This window comes from Solanum lycopersicum, chromosome 7, assembly GCF_036512215.1.
Source record: "Solanum lycopersicum chromosome 7, SLM_r2.1".
In the NCBI taxonomy this organism is placed as follows: Eukaryota; Viridiplantae; Streptophyta; class Magnoliopsida; order Solanales; family Solanaceae; genus Solanum; species Solanum lycopersicum.
Window position 1 is genome coordinate 31,297,126 of NC_090806.1, and position 15,846 is coordinate 31,312,971.

General features: G+C 33.3%; 1 protein-coding gene across 1 annotated transcript; it reads left to right on the forward strand.

Moving 5' to 3' along the window:
- Positions 1-298: 298 nt before the first annotated feature.
- On the forward strand, positions 299-4,065 carry LOC101264443 (tetraspanin-2). The gene is made up of 2 exons (XM_004242917.4): positions 299-2,248; positions 3,604-4,065. Exons 1-2 carry the CDS (start codon positions 1,751-1,753, stop codon positions 3,913-3,915), a joined length of 810 nt encoding a protein of 269 aa, XP_004242965.1. The 5' UTR covers positions 299-1,750; the 3' UTR covers positions 3,916-4,065.
- Positions 4,066-15,846: the final 11,781 nt, after the last annotated feature.

Genomic DNA, 15,846 nt, shown 5'->3' on the forward strand with positions numbered 1-15,846 from the left:
AAACATCGGAGTGTGAAGCTGAAGAAGATGAGGCTTGAGATCTTCTTCTCATTTCTTCATTTAAGGCACCACTCTTAGTATATTCCATGGTTACAACACCACTGGGAGCAGAATTAGTCAAAGAAACTCGAAGAGTTTCCCAAGAGTCTGGCAGAGTATTAAGAAGCCAAAGTCCCTGTATCTCTTCATCAAACTTTACACCCATTCCGTACAGCTGGTCAAGAACACCCTGAAAATAATTAATATGATTAGAAATAGGAGTGCCCTCTTTATACCTGATATTCATTAATTGTTTCAATAGGAACAACTTGTTGTTGCCTGTCTACGAAGCATAAAGTGTCTCGAGCTTGTCCCACAAACTTTTGGCATGTGTCTCATTCACAATATGATTTCTAACATTATCTTCAACCCATTGTCTAATAAGCCACAAACCTGCAGATGCTCAAATTCTCATTCTTCATCATTCAAAGACTGAGGCTTATTAGAAGCAAACACAGGTAAATGCATCTTCTTGACAAATAGAAGATCTTTCATCTTGCCTTTCCAAATATGATAGTTACTATCAGTTAAACACACCATTTTGCTCATATTTGCCTCCATCATTCAAAACGACAATCAACAATAACCATGATACCACTTTGTTGGGAAAGACAAGACACTAACAAAGAATGCCTGACAGGATAACAGCGGAAGAATACCCAAGTCTATACTTTCCCTTCTCGATTTGAACCAAGAGAAGACAAACAACCACAAGCAATATGATAGTAAGGCAACAAGTAATTCAACCAAACAAATATAACAAGACAATAATAAACCAATCACACAAGACACCAAATTTACGTGGAAAACCCTTCGATGTGAAGAGTAAAAAATGACGGGACCAAAAGCTCCACTATAATAACCAAGAGTTATAATATTGTTCTCCAAAATTGGCCACAAAACAAGTGCCAAACAACGAGCAACAACAAAATAAGATTGCACCAAATCTAGAGAATTAAAGGAACAAAATCACCAATTTCGCAGCTACTGTTCACGACAGCAAAACTGAAGCTTCAGACCACCAAATCCAACTCTGTCAGTTCCTAATCAAAGATTGAGATGAAGATAATATGCTGTCCAAAAATCAGCTCAATCGGACAAGAAACGAAGTGGGAATCGCAATTTGAAGTTGACTGTTAGGGCTGAATTTTGACTGCAAAAACTGCTCTCTTTCTCTTTTTGGCGGCTGAAAAAACTCTCTGTGTATATGAAAATAAGACCTAAATAGGCTTATATTTACCTCATAAGAATGGGCCTATGGACAAAAATGGGTTGGTCCAAATTGGGCTTTTATTTATCACACATAGGAAGGAAAAAATGTCCATAACCCAACAAATTTAACCACGGTTAATAAGCGTTTTTTTGATAGTCCCTCCAGTCTTAGGTGCAGTCACTATTAGGCCGACCTCAGGAGGAGGTTGACCTGTGGACGTGACGTCCATGATCACCGGTGGACAACGACGGTAGTTAGGGTTCCTGGATAGGGTTAATTGGTAGAGAGCATAATAAAAGTTGTTACCAGGGAGTAGAGTATAGTTGTTACAAAAAATTAAACATCACTTAAATTGATGGAGAAGTGTATTGACAAGTATATCCCTACTTGTGCTTGTGTGAGTGCTATTTATAGATGTAGCCGTGCCTCCACCGCGCTTTCCTTGGAAGAAGTGTCACCACTTCACACTATATTTTCTCCTTCAAATCTAAGCTAGCCATGTCTCTAAGCAATAACATTACAGCTTTCTTGAATTTTGTGGCATTTATGTGCTCCATCCCTATAATCGCGGCCGGTACATGGCTAGCCTCAAAGCCGGACAACGAGTGTATCCACTGGCTCCGATGGCCGGTTGTTTTCATGGGTCTCGCCGTTATGCTTGTCTCGTTAGCTGGATTCGTCGGTGCTTATTGGAAAAAAGAGGGATTATTGGGTGTTTATTTGGTTTGTATGGCGATTCTCATCATCTTCTTGCTCGTGCTCCTTGTTCTTGCTTTTGTAGTCACGCGCCCAAACGGCGCTTATTCTGTACCCGGTAAAGGTTATAGCGAGTACAGGCTTGCAGGTTTCTCCTCCTGGTTGAGGAATCGGATTACCGATGGTCATAGTTGGGGAAATATAAGGGCCTGTTTGGCTGTTTCTGATATTTGTCCTAAGCTTAATACTCACATTATTACTGCTGATCAATTCTTTGCTGCTCATCTATCTCCTATCAAGGTAAATTTATTTCACCTCATCTTTTTTTTTAAAATTGAATATAAATTTAGCCAACAATTATTGTTATTAATTAATAGAGTAAGATTATATATTACCAGGGCATATGATTTTTTTTAATTAAATATTATCCCCCAAAAGAAGGCAGGGTTAGCTGCGGCATCAGCCTCCGTGCTTCTGTTATTTGTCAAAAGGGCATGAATAAAAGTGAAGATAAAAGAATGTTTGGTGGTTCTTGAAAGTTTGAGGAGGCAACAGATATTTCTCTCTAAATTTAATAATTAATTCATGTTTATTTGTCATTTTTTATCTAAAAAACAATTTATTATTGAAAACTAGGGTGAAATTTAAAATGCTCACATATTCTATATGAACAGTAGGAGTATAATTAAATATTTTTTGACAAGTTATTGGAGGCTTAAATTGACTTCAATTGGCTTATCATTACATTAGGATATTACTGATATGAATAGCTAAGTGTGGGTTAGTTATGCAAATATAAATTGTTAAGTAAATGAATAAAAGGTGTTGCAATATTCAAAGTGGAGAAGAGTAATGATGGGATCAGATGGGACCTACCATGAGAAATTGTTGGCGAATGAAAGGATGAGTCCATAATTTTGGAAGACAATTAATTGAGTTTGTCATCCTAATAGAGTGCAAAAACTGCATTATTGCCCATACTATCAGCTGGTTTTAGAATGATGAATAATCTAGATTTTCATATATGATAATGTAAGGGAATGGGTTTTAAAAAAAGTTTTAATTTTGATCGAAATTATTGTTATGATATTCAATTTTACGGAGAATTCTTTTAGTCTCTGCATTATTAGATAGTATATTTTAAAAGTATATATGTGTTTACGTAGATATATTACTATTTATAAGAGATAATACATTAAATTTCCTCTGAATTTTGCACGAAAACTCGCTTTAGTGCTTAAACTATTAGGGGGAATTTGATGTATTTTTCCTATTTATAATGATGTCATATTTATGATGTGCATGTGGGCATATATATATCTTTAAAATATATTAAATAATGCAGAGCTAAAAGGTCATTTTCAAAGTTCGATATTATTATAATAATTTCGATCAAAATTTAAATATATTTCATACATTTTTTCCTAATATATATATATATATACACTTGGTGCCAAATGCCATTTGGCATTAGTGTCAGATGAAATCACCATTGGCCTATATATATGTCGGTCATACATATTCATTCCCCTCAAATGACCTCAATTATAACTTTTTGATCAAATCATACGGATTGAGGGTCGATAATAAATAATGAGATGACTAGTTTACAAGTATATATAGCTATTTACTCACACAAGTATTGGTGTTTGCAGTCAGGATGTTGTAAACCTCCAACAATTTGTGGATATCAGTATGTGAACCCAACTGTGTGGAATAACCCAACAAACGCAATAGCAGATGCAGATTGCTCCATTTGGAACAACGACCAAAACCAGCTTTGCTACAACTGTGATGCGTGCAAAGCCGGTTTGCTAGGAAATCTGAGAAAAGAATGGAGGAAAGCAAATCTCGTTCTCATTTTAACTGTGGTGGTTCTTATTTGGGTATATCTTATTGCTTGTAGTGCTTACAGAAATGCCCAAACTGAACAACTTTTCGAACGTTACAAACAGGGTTGGGCTTGATGTTTTTCCATCCCCCTTTCCACTTCTCAAAATCCTTCTAGTAATGCAGTTTGGTTAACTTTTGTATTTTAGGTTCTATTTGTATTTCATCTGCACATATTATTTCTACCATCTTATCTTTGTTTAAGTCATATGTGTCTTTGTGCAAAACTAGTACTGCTTCTTTGTTACATACTCTCTTTGTCGTGAATTATTTGTCTACATTTAAATTAACACATCTATTAAAATGCTTATTGTTAATATAGTGAGTTTATTATTTTACTTCTATTAATTAAGAAATTGATGAAATTTAAGATTTTCAACAAGTTTTACATTATTCAAAGTACTTAATTGGGTGTAATAAGTGATTTTTTTTTTTGTATAATTCTTGATTTATTAAAATAGACAACTAATTAAGGAGAATGAGAAATAAAAAAATAGTGGACAAGTAATTAGAAATAAACAAAACACTAAATTAAATGAATATCTTATTAAACATATTTATTCCATATTACTTGTTCATTTACTAATATGATAGCATTAATTATTTATTCACCTTTTATCTCTACAATTAAAAGTTCAAACTTAAAACAAATTTGAAAATTCAAAATTTCTTTTTTTAAGAAAACAAAATACTAAAATTGATCAATATATCAATAATATTTTAATCATTACTTGCTCAATTTCAAAAAATATTTAAAAATATTTCATATTTTTTAAGAAAAGTAAATTAACATATCAATTGATCAAATTTTTCCATTTTCATCCTTATGAAATTGACAAATTTATTGAAGTTATGACATTGAAAATTAAAATGAAGATAAAATTTAACTAACACTCTAAATATAATTTTAAAAATTAAACAATTAACTTAAATTAAAAAATGAAAAATACAAAAAAAAATTAAATTAATATAAAATGAAAAAGTATATAAATAATAAAATATCTTTCTCATATGAGACGAGGATAGTGCTTTCTCTGTCCCTATTTACTTGTCTATATTTCCTCTTTTAGATATTCTTATTTATTTGTTCATTTTAACAAATCAAGAAAGAACAAAAAAAGTTTGTATTATATCCTCATTTAAGTTCTTATAATTTTCTTAGTTTTAATTCATTTTTTTTGAAGTTATATTTAATAAGGATAGAATTATAACTTTACTATATTAATTATTAATATTTTAATATATATCTTTTCTAAAATAGACAATTAAATAACGGACAAGTATTATTTATGTACATTTTTGTTGGTAAAAGCTCTACCTGTCGTTTTGGAAAACTGAGAAGTGTACCGAACGAGCAAGCATATTGCCCTCGTAAATTGGGCCTTTTCATTTTCCTAAGAGACAGTCCACAGTTTCCATAGATCCAGGTCAATTATTTTTGAGAAATTGTACTCGCATAGTATCATGCATTTAAATCAAGTTAAATACTATAATTATGTTTTTATTTTATTTTATTTTATTTGCAGCTTATATTTTCACTTTTTCATGTCATGTAGTTGAAACTTATAGATTTTATTTAATTCTAATATATACATATAGGGTAATACAAAGAACATGTATATATACAAAAAACAACTAAAAATTTGTGATTCATATACAGATTTCATATATATATATATGTGTGTGTGAATATTGAAATGCGGTTTTCATAGATAGACGAATTAGTGCTGCAATTTTAAAAAAATTGTCGTGATTTATACCTAGCAGAGATTCGATAGCAAACAAAATATAGCTATAGAGCGCAAGTAACAAAACTGTAGTTATTAAGCACTAATATTTGATTATTATCTTTGTTATCCTAAAGTTTTTTCATTATTTTAGCCTAAATAATTTGTAAAGGCTGAACATATCAACAAACATTTAAAGTTGACATCATTTTTCATACTATATAATACATAAATGTAATACTTAATTTGACTTTAATTGATATTTATATTTTTTTTTGGAAAAATTAGCAATTAAGTCATAATACACAACATATTTAGGGCCCGTTTGGCCATGCGATATGATATCATGATGTGGAATCATGAGATGAAACTGAAATTTTATTTGGACATACAATATGAAATTTTGGTGTTGTATATTTTTACATAAACATAAAAATATCATAAGTTTTAAAACTATTAAAATACCCCTAATTGTTTATTCAATATTATCAAATAAAAAAATTATAAAATCATATAAAAAATTATTACAAAGTTATTTGTTCTTCACTTAAGTAATTGTTTAATCAATATATTTTAGTAAAAATAAAACACCTTTCACAGGCTCTTCAAGATTTTATTACTCAACAAACGTGAAGTGTGCGTTAAAGTGATATAGGTTAGTGAGAATAATAAATTTTTAAAAGTGATGATGCGATTATAAATTTTATTTAGATGTGAATATAAACCCGTGGATCAATGTATTGAAATAACTCAAATCATGATATGATATTCTCATATGATTCCATATCATTGTTTTTGGAGAATATGGTATCACATCTCATGATATGGAATCATGAGACGGAATCAGCATTACATTGCATGTCCAAACGCTGATTCCATCTCACGGTACCATATCATGATATGGTATCACATGGACAAATGCCTACTTAGTCAATATAACAACACTTTAATTTTTTTTTAAAATTTCATAATGACGATATTTTGACAAATGAAGTGTATCCTTACATTATTCATTTACTGTAAGACCCCACAAATTACTTAGTTGAACTAGAGCCTAAAATGTTGGTCATGGTGGTCTAAGGTTCTAAATAGGTTTACAATATGATATTAAGGCAGTGTTTAATAATTTAGGTGCATTGGAAGTCAAACGTTAAGGGACGACTAAGACGTTCGACGACTAAGTCACATATGTGCCTCATACGTGGTTCTACGTGTTTATGTGTTATTCACAAGGTTTTAAGGTCCTTAAATGAGTTATTATAGCACATATAGGCGGTGTGTCTAGTCTCGTAAAGTCTGGAGGTCAAATGTCCAAGAACGTCCATGAACTTCAAAAGTGTTGCTTTGAAATGACCTTGTGTGTCTAACCATGTATCATCGATTTTTACGTGTTCGTTTTGGATGAAATTCATGTGAGATGTGTTAAACTCGTATACGATCGTATTTGAGTTAGAAATTTCTGGGAAAACATCCCTAAGGACCATCCAAGGGTCCTTAAGGAAGGACCCATGTTGGTAGCCAAAACTGCCAAGGCAGTTCCACCTACGGATGGGAAACGCCGGCCAGTGGCTTGGTCGACGCCCCGTAAGTGGTGGGGGTCGTTTGGTACTTAGAATTGGGAGATAATCTACCAATTCCAAACCTCTGAACTAATCGATGGAGGACAAGATAGCCCGTGTATGGACCTACCCGTTGATGGGCAACCATCGTTGGTGGTGTGTGTTCCTGCGCAGGTCACTGTTAAGTGAGGTGTGAAATTACTTCCAAGTAGAAGGTTTGTAATATCCTAAGGGGTATATTGGGTACTTTAAATTTGTTTATTAGCCTTAAACACACTGAAGACTTCATCTTCAAAATCAAAAACCTAAATCTTTTAGATATCTCTCTAGAACTCCATTAGAGTCAAAACTCAAGGAAGGGCTTGGAGTGACGAATTGAGTGGAGTTCTTTCATCGAATTGAAGGATTAGCTTCATCAAGGTATGAATTTTGATACTTGAAACTATATTCATCAAGGAGCCCAATTCTCAAGATGTTTTCTAAAGTATTCAAAGTTGAATTGTCTAATTTCATATTCTACTGTGGTTTCATGCATCAATTGTTTTTTAACGTTTATTATGGATTAAATTGTTATTGTATGAACCAATGAATTGGATAAACCCTAGTTTTTGACTAAGTTGTAGGTTACTTGATATTGATCTAATGTTGATGAATTCTTATGTAGTTTTGTGTGGGCTATTCATTGATGTAATAATTGTAGTAAATTGATATCTAGGTTGTAATGAATTGATGATTTTGTAGTAATTTGACCTAGTTTCATGAGTATGGTTACAATTATGTTGAATTATTGGTTAAGGCCATGGGTAAGGGTCTGTCTTATCGAGTTGAGTAATTTGGCTTTGAATTAAGGTGTTGAAGATGATGTGGTGGTAACATGCCCTATTTACTTTATTTTTATGTTAATTAGACTTCAATTACATTGTGATTGGTATGGTCCACTAATGGTGGCGGTGTTATGTATTTTACTTGCAATTGATGTGGCCTTTTCGACGTTACTTTATGTATTATGATGATCATGGCCTTGTCGGCACTACTTGAAGTAATTTGTGTAGTTGATTATGTAAAGTATGATGATATCTATCTACATATTATGTGAATGTATATGTATTCTATTGATGTATATTAGGAGATCATGTTAGACTATGGCTATGTGCTTGTATGTGTAGTCTTAGAGTTGATACATCGTTGATCCTACTTTACTATATGAGTCTATAATGGTTATATTGATGATGACATGAAAGTGTATAGAATGACTTAAAGATAATAATGGTTATTCCTAAGTGACTTAAAGAATGATATGTTATATGTGATAAACAAAAAAAATGTTGTGTCTTGTTTGGTAGACTTGTGTCCTTTACTTGATATATGTATAAATGATATGAGAATATGAGATGTCTTGACTGAGTAGGCTTAGTGCACCCTTTTCATGTATGAATTAAAGATATGTGAGACCTTAGATGATGTTAAGAAGGTCATGTACGTGTAACCTTAAACCTAGTGGTAAGGTTATGACTGTTGAAGTCGAGAGCCGTAATGATATCCTTCATGCAAAGGAATAGTTAACTTAGGGTTGATTGGCTGGAACGACATCATCTCATCCTTAGAAAAGTCATAATGAGCTATCTTAGTCGCCAATGAAAGGTAGCCCTAGTGGACCTCTTTGGTAGGGTGAATGTGATTGGGTTATGAACTAGATAAGGAATATCTTCATGTGATCCTTTAATGTAAATTACTCTATGAGAACCAAGGCTAGTACCGTGTGATTATGTTATGGGAAGTGTCTCTACTTGAGAATGAGAATGGAGTGCAATGTACCTCTCCTTGAGAATGAGACTAGAGTGCATAAAAGCCCTTCATATTCCTTAACCAATGGCCTACATGGGATGTGTCCTAGTTTTACCCTTGGCAAGTTGAACACCCTCAGAGGAGTAGGTTAGAACTCAGAATTCCATGTCTAGCTATCATGGTCGTTTAATGCATATTCTCATCATGTGGGATACTTATTAGCATTAGAGAAGTTCTATGAAGTCTAGGTGGTGGCATGGGATGCTATCTAGGCATTGCACAATAGGCTTTGAATGTGGTAGTTAGAGTCCCTAGGTCTTGTATAAGACTATTACTTAAATTTCCTTTATGTGATGTAAGAGTCTCTTAATGAACAAATGAATTATGTTATGAAGTATGTAAATGAGTGAGTACCTAATCTAAAGTGACTTAAGGATTCCTTAGCTAAAGTGTGAAGAGGGCATAAGGAATGATCTCTTCATATCTTATCTTTAGATGTCTTAAGAATGACTTTAGTTTGGGAAATGGTTGATTATGTGGACATGATCTAAGCCTTAGGCAGCCTTAAGGATTACTTAGGTAATCTTGAAGAGGTCAATCATGGACTTGATCTTCTTGATTTACTTAAGTAAGTCTTTTGATAGCCTTTGATAAGAAAATGTTATATTATCTCATGTATGATGTAATTGATGTCTTATAATTGTGTGGGTGTCTTATATAAGTGTTCTTGATGGTCATTTAGGTATGCTTAGGGAGGTTGTATGGGCGGTCTCTATTCGTGTTGCTTAAGTGGGTCTTAGGATAACTTTTAGTGAGAAGACTACATGAAATGAAGTGTTTAAAAGGTTGAGAAAGCATTTCCCTGTTACAATGAAATAATTCATTGTAAAGTGAAAGTAGCTTACTGTAAAGTGAGCTTGGAAATGTGAATAATTGGCTAATGTTATCTTATGTGTTTCTAAGTTGATAAATGTTGTTCTTATGATTATAATATGATTTTTAAATGAAAAGATTCATACTTCCAATAAATGTTTGTTCTCATGATTTTTATGCATAATCTCATACTTAGTACATGTGGTTGTACTAATTCATGCTTTTATATATCTATAGTTGTTGGTAGTGAGGAGCATTTGGGAAGTGAAGACTTGTACCGTAGCATCGTTCAAGAGATGTTGAAGTATGCCCTCATTTGATTCAAGGGCATAGATGTCTTTTATGTTTCTATTTGAAGTATTGAAATAGACTAAGTATTTCTATATTTTGAAGTATGGCCCGTGTGCCAAGTATTCTTGTGTCTTAAGATGATGAGATTGAAGCTTATTATTTCCTATTGCTTTATATGAAACAGTTTTTAAACACTATGAAATGTTTTGTGAAAAGTTATAATTCTCACTACTTTTCACTATGTTTATGTGATGAATGATATATAAGGGCTTGTACAAGACCTCCGAGAGGTCAAGTACGCCAGTTGCAATCCGAGATTGACCCTATTTTCTAGGGTGTGGTTTCGAAATGTGACAAGTCTGGTATCAGAGCATAGATTATGAAAGTAGTTCTTGGAATTAAGAATCCCTTCTTTTCTACTCCTATATCGTGCCGTATAGTAAAAGGTATGATTACTCTTTTCTTATGTTTTTCCTTGTGTTTCTAGGAAGATGAATACGAGGAGAACACCGGCTAGGAGTATTGAGTAGAATGATGTGAATGAGAAGATTCCTCCTAAGTTGAGGAAGTTGAGCAAGTTCCTCAACGTGCTCAAGGGTGATCAAGTCCATATTGGGGAAGGAGGTAATGATCAAGTTCCTCTTTTTCTCTTTAAAGATTTCTTTCATTATTTCATATCCTCAAGTAACTTTAAATTTGGTCTTTTCTTAAATAAAAACACACCACTTTTTAAAAAAATCATAGAAATCATTCAAATGATTTTCAACCTTTGTTCGAAGTATTAAGATACAAAGTATACATTTTATATGTTTTATATGTTGAATATGGATATGGAAGAAGTATCAGGTGAAAAGTGTCATTTTTGAAGTGTCAATATTAGAATAAATCGCTCAAAAGTACTGAATTGGATTTGGAATATGTATCAGGTGAAGATGTGTCATTTTCGAATGTCAATATTTGAAAAATTGAAAAATTGTTGAAGACCAGGGTGATGAAAAATAACTTTATGACTTGTTGCATTTTGTATCTAAACTACCAAATTGTATTCTTTACTGTGTTTATTGTTTATTGCATTTTTCATTCATTACAAAATTCATGTGTATCTTGCTAAAATTTGAGTTTTCATTGTGTAACTTGTTTTTATTTTGTAAGTGAGATGCATTTCAAATTATGTATATGTTTATAGAATTTTGTATGTTATTCTAAATTAGCTTTTATACAATTTTTAACCTTTTTTTGTATATATTCTAACTATATGCCAACAAGTTACCTTTTTTTTTTTTGTGTTCAACAAGTGTTGTACTTATTTGTTATTTTGTATTAATTCTAAGTGTGTGCTAAATTTTTTTTATATTTTTTGTGCTCACTTTGTATTTAAATATCATTTTATATTTCTATCTCACTTTGTATGCCAAAAAGTTTTGTATTTATTTTTTATTTCATTTAAGTTTATATGTATACTAACAAGTTTTAGATTTTTTATAACCACTTTATATTTCAATCTCAGTTTGTATGTCAACAAATTTTGTATTTTTTTATTCTATAAATCAATAGACTTCAATCGACATAAATTGAATATTTTCAATGGAAAGTTAAAAATTAATATTGAAAATTTGAGGTTTAAGGGAGAGAGAAGTAACGTCAATTGTGGAAACAAACATGTATAATGGAAAAGAAAATTTTGTTTTAATTTCCAAAATAAAAGATGAAAAGAGAATAAGAGTAGTGAAAAAAAATTAGGCTGACTTAAAGTAATACCAAAATCATGATTAGTAATCATGATAACTTTGTTGGTTTAAATTTATTTACCTTATTTGGAATATGGAAGAGAGTCAAAATTTCCCTTGAACTATGCGAAAAAGACCACTTATACCTTTCGTTATATTTCGGGAAAAATGCCCATGTCATTATCTTAAGAGACCACAAATACCCTCAAGAATTAACACAATTTTTAGTTACATGAAAAGCCGACTAACCCTTTCACCTAAACATTCTCAACTAGGATTCAATACAAAAAAAAAACTAGACCTTAAGCTGCCACTATAGTCACCACAAAAGCACAAACAATCGTCAGTAACTGTTTCTTGACATTAAATTCTATTTTTTATTTATTTTTTCATTATTTTTAATTCTATTTTGTGTTTATTTTTCATTGTTTTCAAACCTTCTTTGGAATTCCTTTTCTTTTTCAAAATGCAATGGCGAAAAGATACACGATGTTGCTTTTTTTTTTTTTATTGAATGCTCTATTTTTTTTAGTTTGGCATATAAGAAGTTATTAAATGCTCTATATTTTTGTTTAATTTGAAGCAGATGTATCTCTTATAAAAAATTTTGGGATTGTGATTTAGTTTTGAAAGTTGATGGTTTGTCAAGTATGTAGAGTATTCCACGGTCTTTGTGTTACACTCTCTTAAAATAAGTGGGGCTATTGAAAATAGAAGGTTACTATATATAATTTATGTGATTGCTTTTGTTTATCTTATGGAGCTGAGTAATGTTAATATGACTAGTGAATTTCTCACTTGAGTCATATAATGGAACATTATGTCTATATAATATCATGAGAATATGTTATCTTACAATGCTTTGTAAGTGCTAAGCTTTTTGGTGAAGCAAATTGAATTTGTCATGATGGAATTGACAGATCTTAACGCACGTGCTTGATGATTATTCCTTCTAGGTTTCTAGGTAATCTAGTTAAGGATAGTGTGAGGGTTGATTTAATTTTTTTGCGCAAGAGAACACTTTTTGTATCAAAAATTCTTGAGGTTGATTTGCTTGCTATACAAGATTAAGATAAATATTTTTTATATTGTTTTATTGTTGTTTGTTAATGTTGGGTTTGTTTTTTAAATGTCGTAATGGTCTTGTTAATGTTGAGTTTTTCTTCTTGGTTGGACACATTTAACTAAATCAAGACATGGTGTATTTAATGTTAGGATCGAATCCACACACACACTTGATGAATAAAGAACACAAGAACTTTAGAGAGAATGAGATGAGAGATCTAGAGAGAGAAAGAGAGAAACCTATATTTCGTGGTAACACCCCGTGAGTAAACTTCCACGGCGGTGGGGTATATATATTGATAAATCAGAGTATTTTTTGTTACAGAGAATAAATGAGAATCAATAGTACAACCTAAAATTTAAACCGCATAGGTTAAATCGCGTAAACAATTATATATTTTAATCAGGATCCACAACCTAACAATTCTCCCACCTGGAGACTGATTCAGTCATCCAAAAAAATACATTCTCAAAAAAAATCTCTTCATCATCAACATCTTTAACGCACAGCAACATCTGTAGCAACAACTACAGAATACCAAATGAGGTTTTGCATTCCAGTTTCCCAACATCAACACATTTCGTCAACATGTCTGCCAGGTTCTTTGCACCCTCTATCTTCTCCAAGCACATATCACCATCATCCTCTGCCCTGCGAGTGAAATGATATCGCCTTCTGATGTTCTTTGTCTTCGAACGATAGACTGGATTTTTCACCAACTGTATAGCACTCTGTCTATCTAAGTAAAGAATCTTCTCGTTCTGCTTCTTACCCAATTCCTCCAGATAATCTGCCAGTCATATCATCTCTTTCCCAGCTTCAGCTATTGCCACATACTCAGCTTCAATAGATGAAAGAGAAACACATTTCTGAAGCCTGGACATCCAACTCGCTGCTGTTCCACCTATAATGTAAATGTACCCGGATGTACTCTTGCTCGAGTCCACATCCCCACTAAGATCAGCATCCACAATATCTTGTAGAGTCACCTTGCCTTTGCCAAAACAGAGTGAAGTACTGGATGTATCTCTCATATATCTCAAAAGCCACTTCACAGCTTCCCAATGCTCTTTCCTTGGGTTTGCCATGTACCTGCTAACAACTCCCACTGCATGTGCTATATCAGGTCTAGTGTAGACCATAACATACATAAAACTCCCAACTGCTGAAGCGTATGGAACAAGTATCATATGCTCACACTCCTCGGCTGTCTTGGGTGACTGCTCCTTTGACAATTTAAAGTGATTTTCCAATGGAGTAGTCCTGGGTTTAAAATCATTAACCCTGAATCTACTCAACACCTTCTCAATGTACAACCCCTGAGATAGATTTAAAGTGCAAGTAGATCTATCCCAAGAAATCCTCATCCCCAAAATCTGCTTCGCTGGACCCAAACCTTTCATCTCAAACGCTGCAGACAACCTTGTCTTCAGATTGTTAATCTCCCTCATACTAGATCCTGCAATCAACATATCATCCACATACAAGACTAGAAAGACATATGAATCAGTGTATTTCTTGAAGTAACAACACAGATCCTTTTCAGCTTTGCAAAATCCACTCTTGTTCATGAAGGAGTCAAACTTCTCTTACCACTTCCTTGGTGCTTGCTTTTGTCCATATAAGCTCCTGGTGAGCTTGCACACCATGTGTTCCTTGCCTGGAACCACAAATCCTTATGGTTGCTGCATATAGATCTCTTTGTCCAGATCTCTATGTAAAAACGCTGTTTTTACATTCATTTGCTCTAGATGCAAATATCTCCGATGCAACAATAATCAACAGAATTCGAATAGAGGTTAACTTCACAACCGGAGAGAATATTTCAGCATAATCAATACCTTTCCTTTGTGAATATCCTTTAACCACTAAACGAGCCTTGACCTTCTTTTTCCATCTGGTTCAGTCAACACTCCTGTGTCGTTCTTCTCAATTGACCTCATTTCATCATCCATTGATTGCTCCCACTTGATCGAATCCTCCACTTTAGAGCCTCATCAAAAGACTCTGGTTCCCCCTCATCAGTCAGCAATAGATAGTGTAATGAAGGTGAATACCTATATGGTGCCCTGATGGTTCTGGATGATCTCCTTAATACCTGCTCAGGTGTAACATGCTCCACTTCAGATTCTTCAATAGGAGTTGGTTGAGTATCGGCTTCGACATGTCTGGGGTTACTCTTCTCCAACTCAACCTCAACTACCACTTGCTTTGTAATCTCTAGAACCTTCTACTATCTGTCCTTGTACAGGACAAACTCATCAAATGTCACGTCACAATGTCTCAGGATCTTTCTGTTCTTGTCATCCCAAAACCTGTAACCAAACAAATCAGAACCATAGCCTATGAAGTAACACTTCACAACCTTTGCATCAAGCTTGTCTCTCTTTTCTGGATCAACATAAACATAAGCAGTGCAACCAAAAGTCCTCAAGCGTGAGTACTTGAGTTCTTTTTCTGTCCACACCTCCTCTGGAATCTTGAATCCTAAAGGAACTAATGGTCCCCTGTTGATCAAGTATGCAACTGTGCTCACAACATCCGCCCAAAATGTTTTGGTCAGCCCACAGTGTATCCTCATACTCCTTGTACGCTCATTCAATGTTCTGTTCATCCTCTCAGCAATTCCATTCTGCCTTGTCTTACCAGGAACTGTTCTCATCAATATGATTCCCTCAGCTGCACAGAGTGCCTTGAACTCTGATTTATCATACTCTCCTCCATTGTCAGACCTTAGGCATTTGAATTTCAAACCAGTCTAATTCTCAACTTCAGCTTTCCACTTCTTGAAAGTTGCAAACACATCTGACTTATGCTTCAAGAAGTAAACCCATACCTTCCTGCTGAAATCATCAATGAAGGTAACATAGAATCTGGATCCTCCAAGTGATGATACTGGAGATGGTCCCCAAACATCTGCAAGGACCATTTCCAACCGCACTTTCTTTGGCTCTTTAGGAGTATTTGTGAAGCTTAGTCT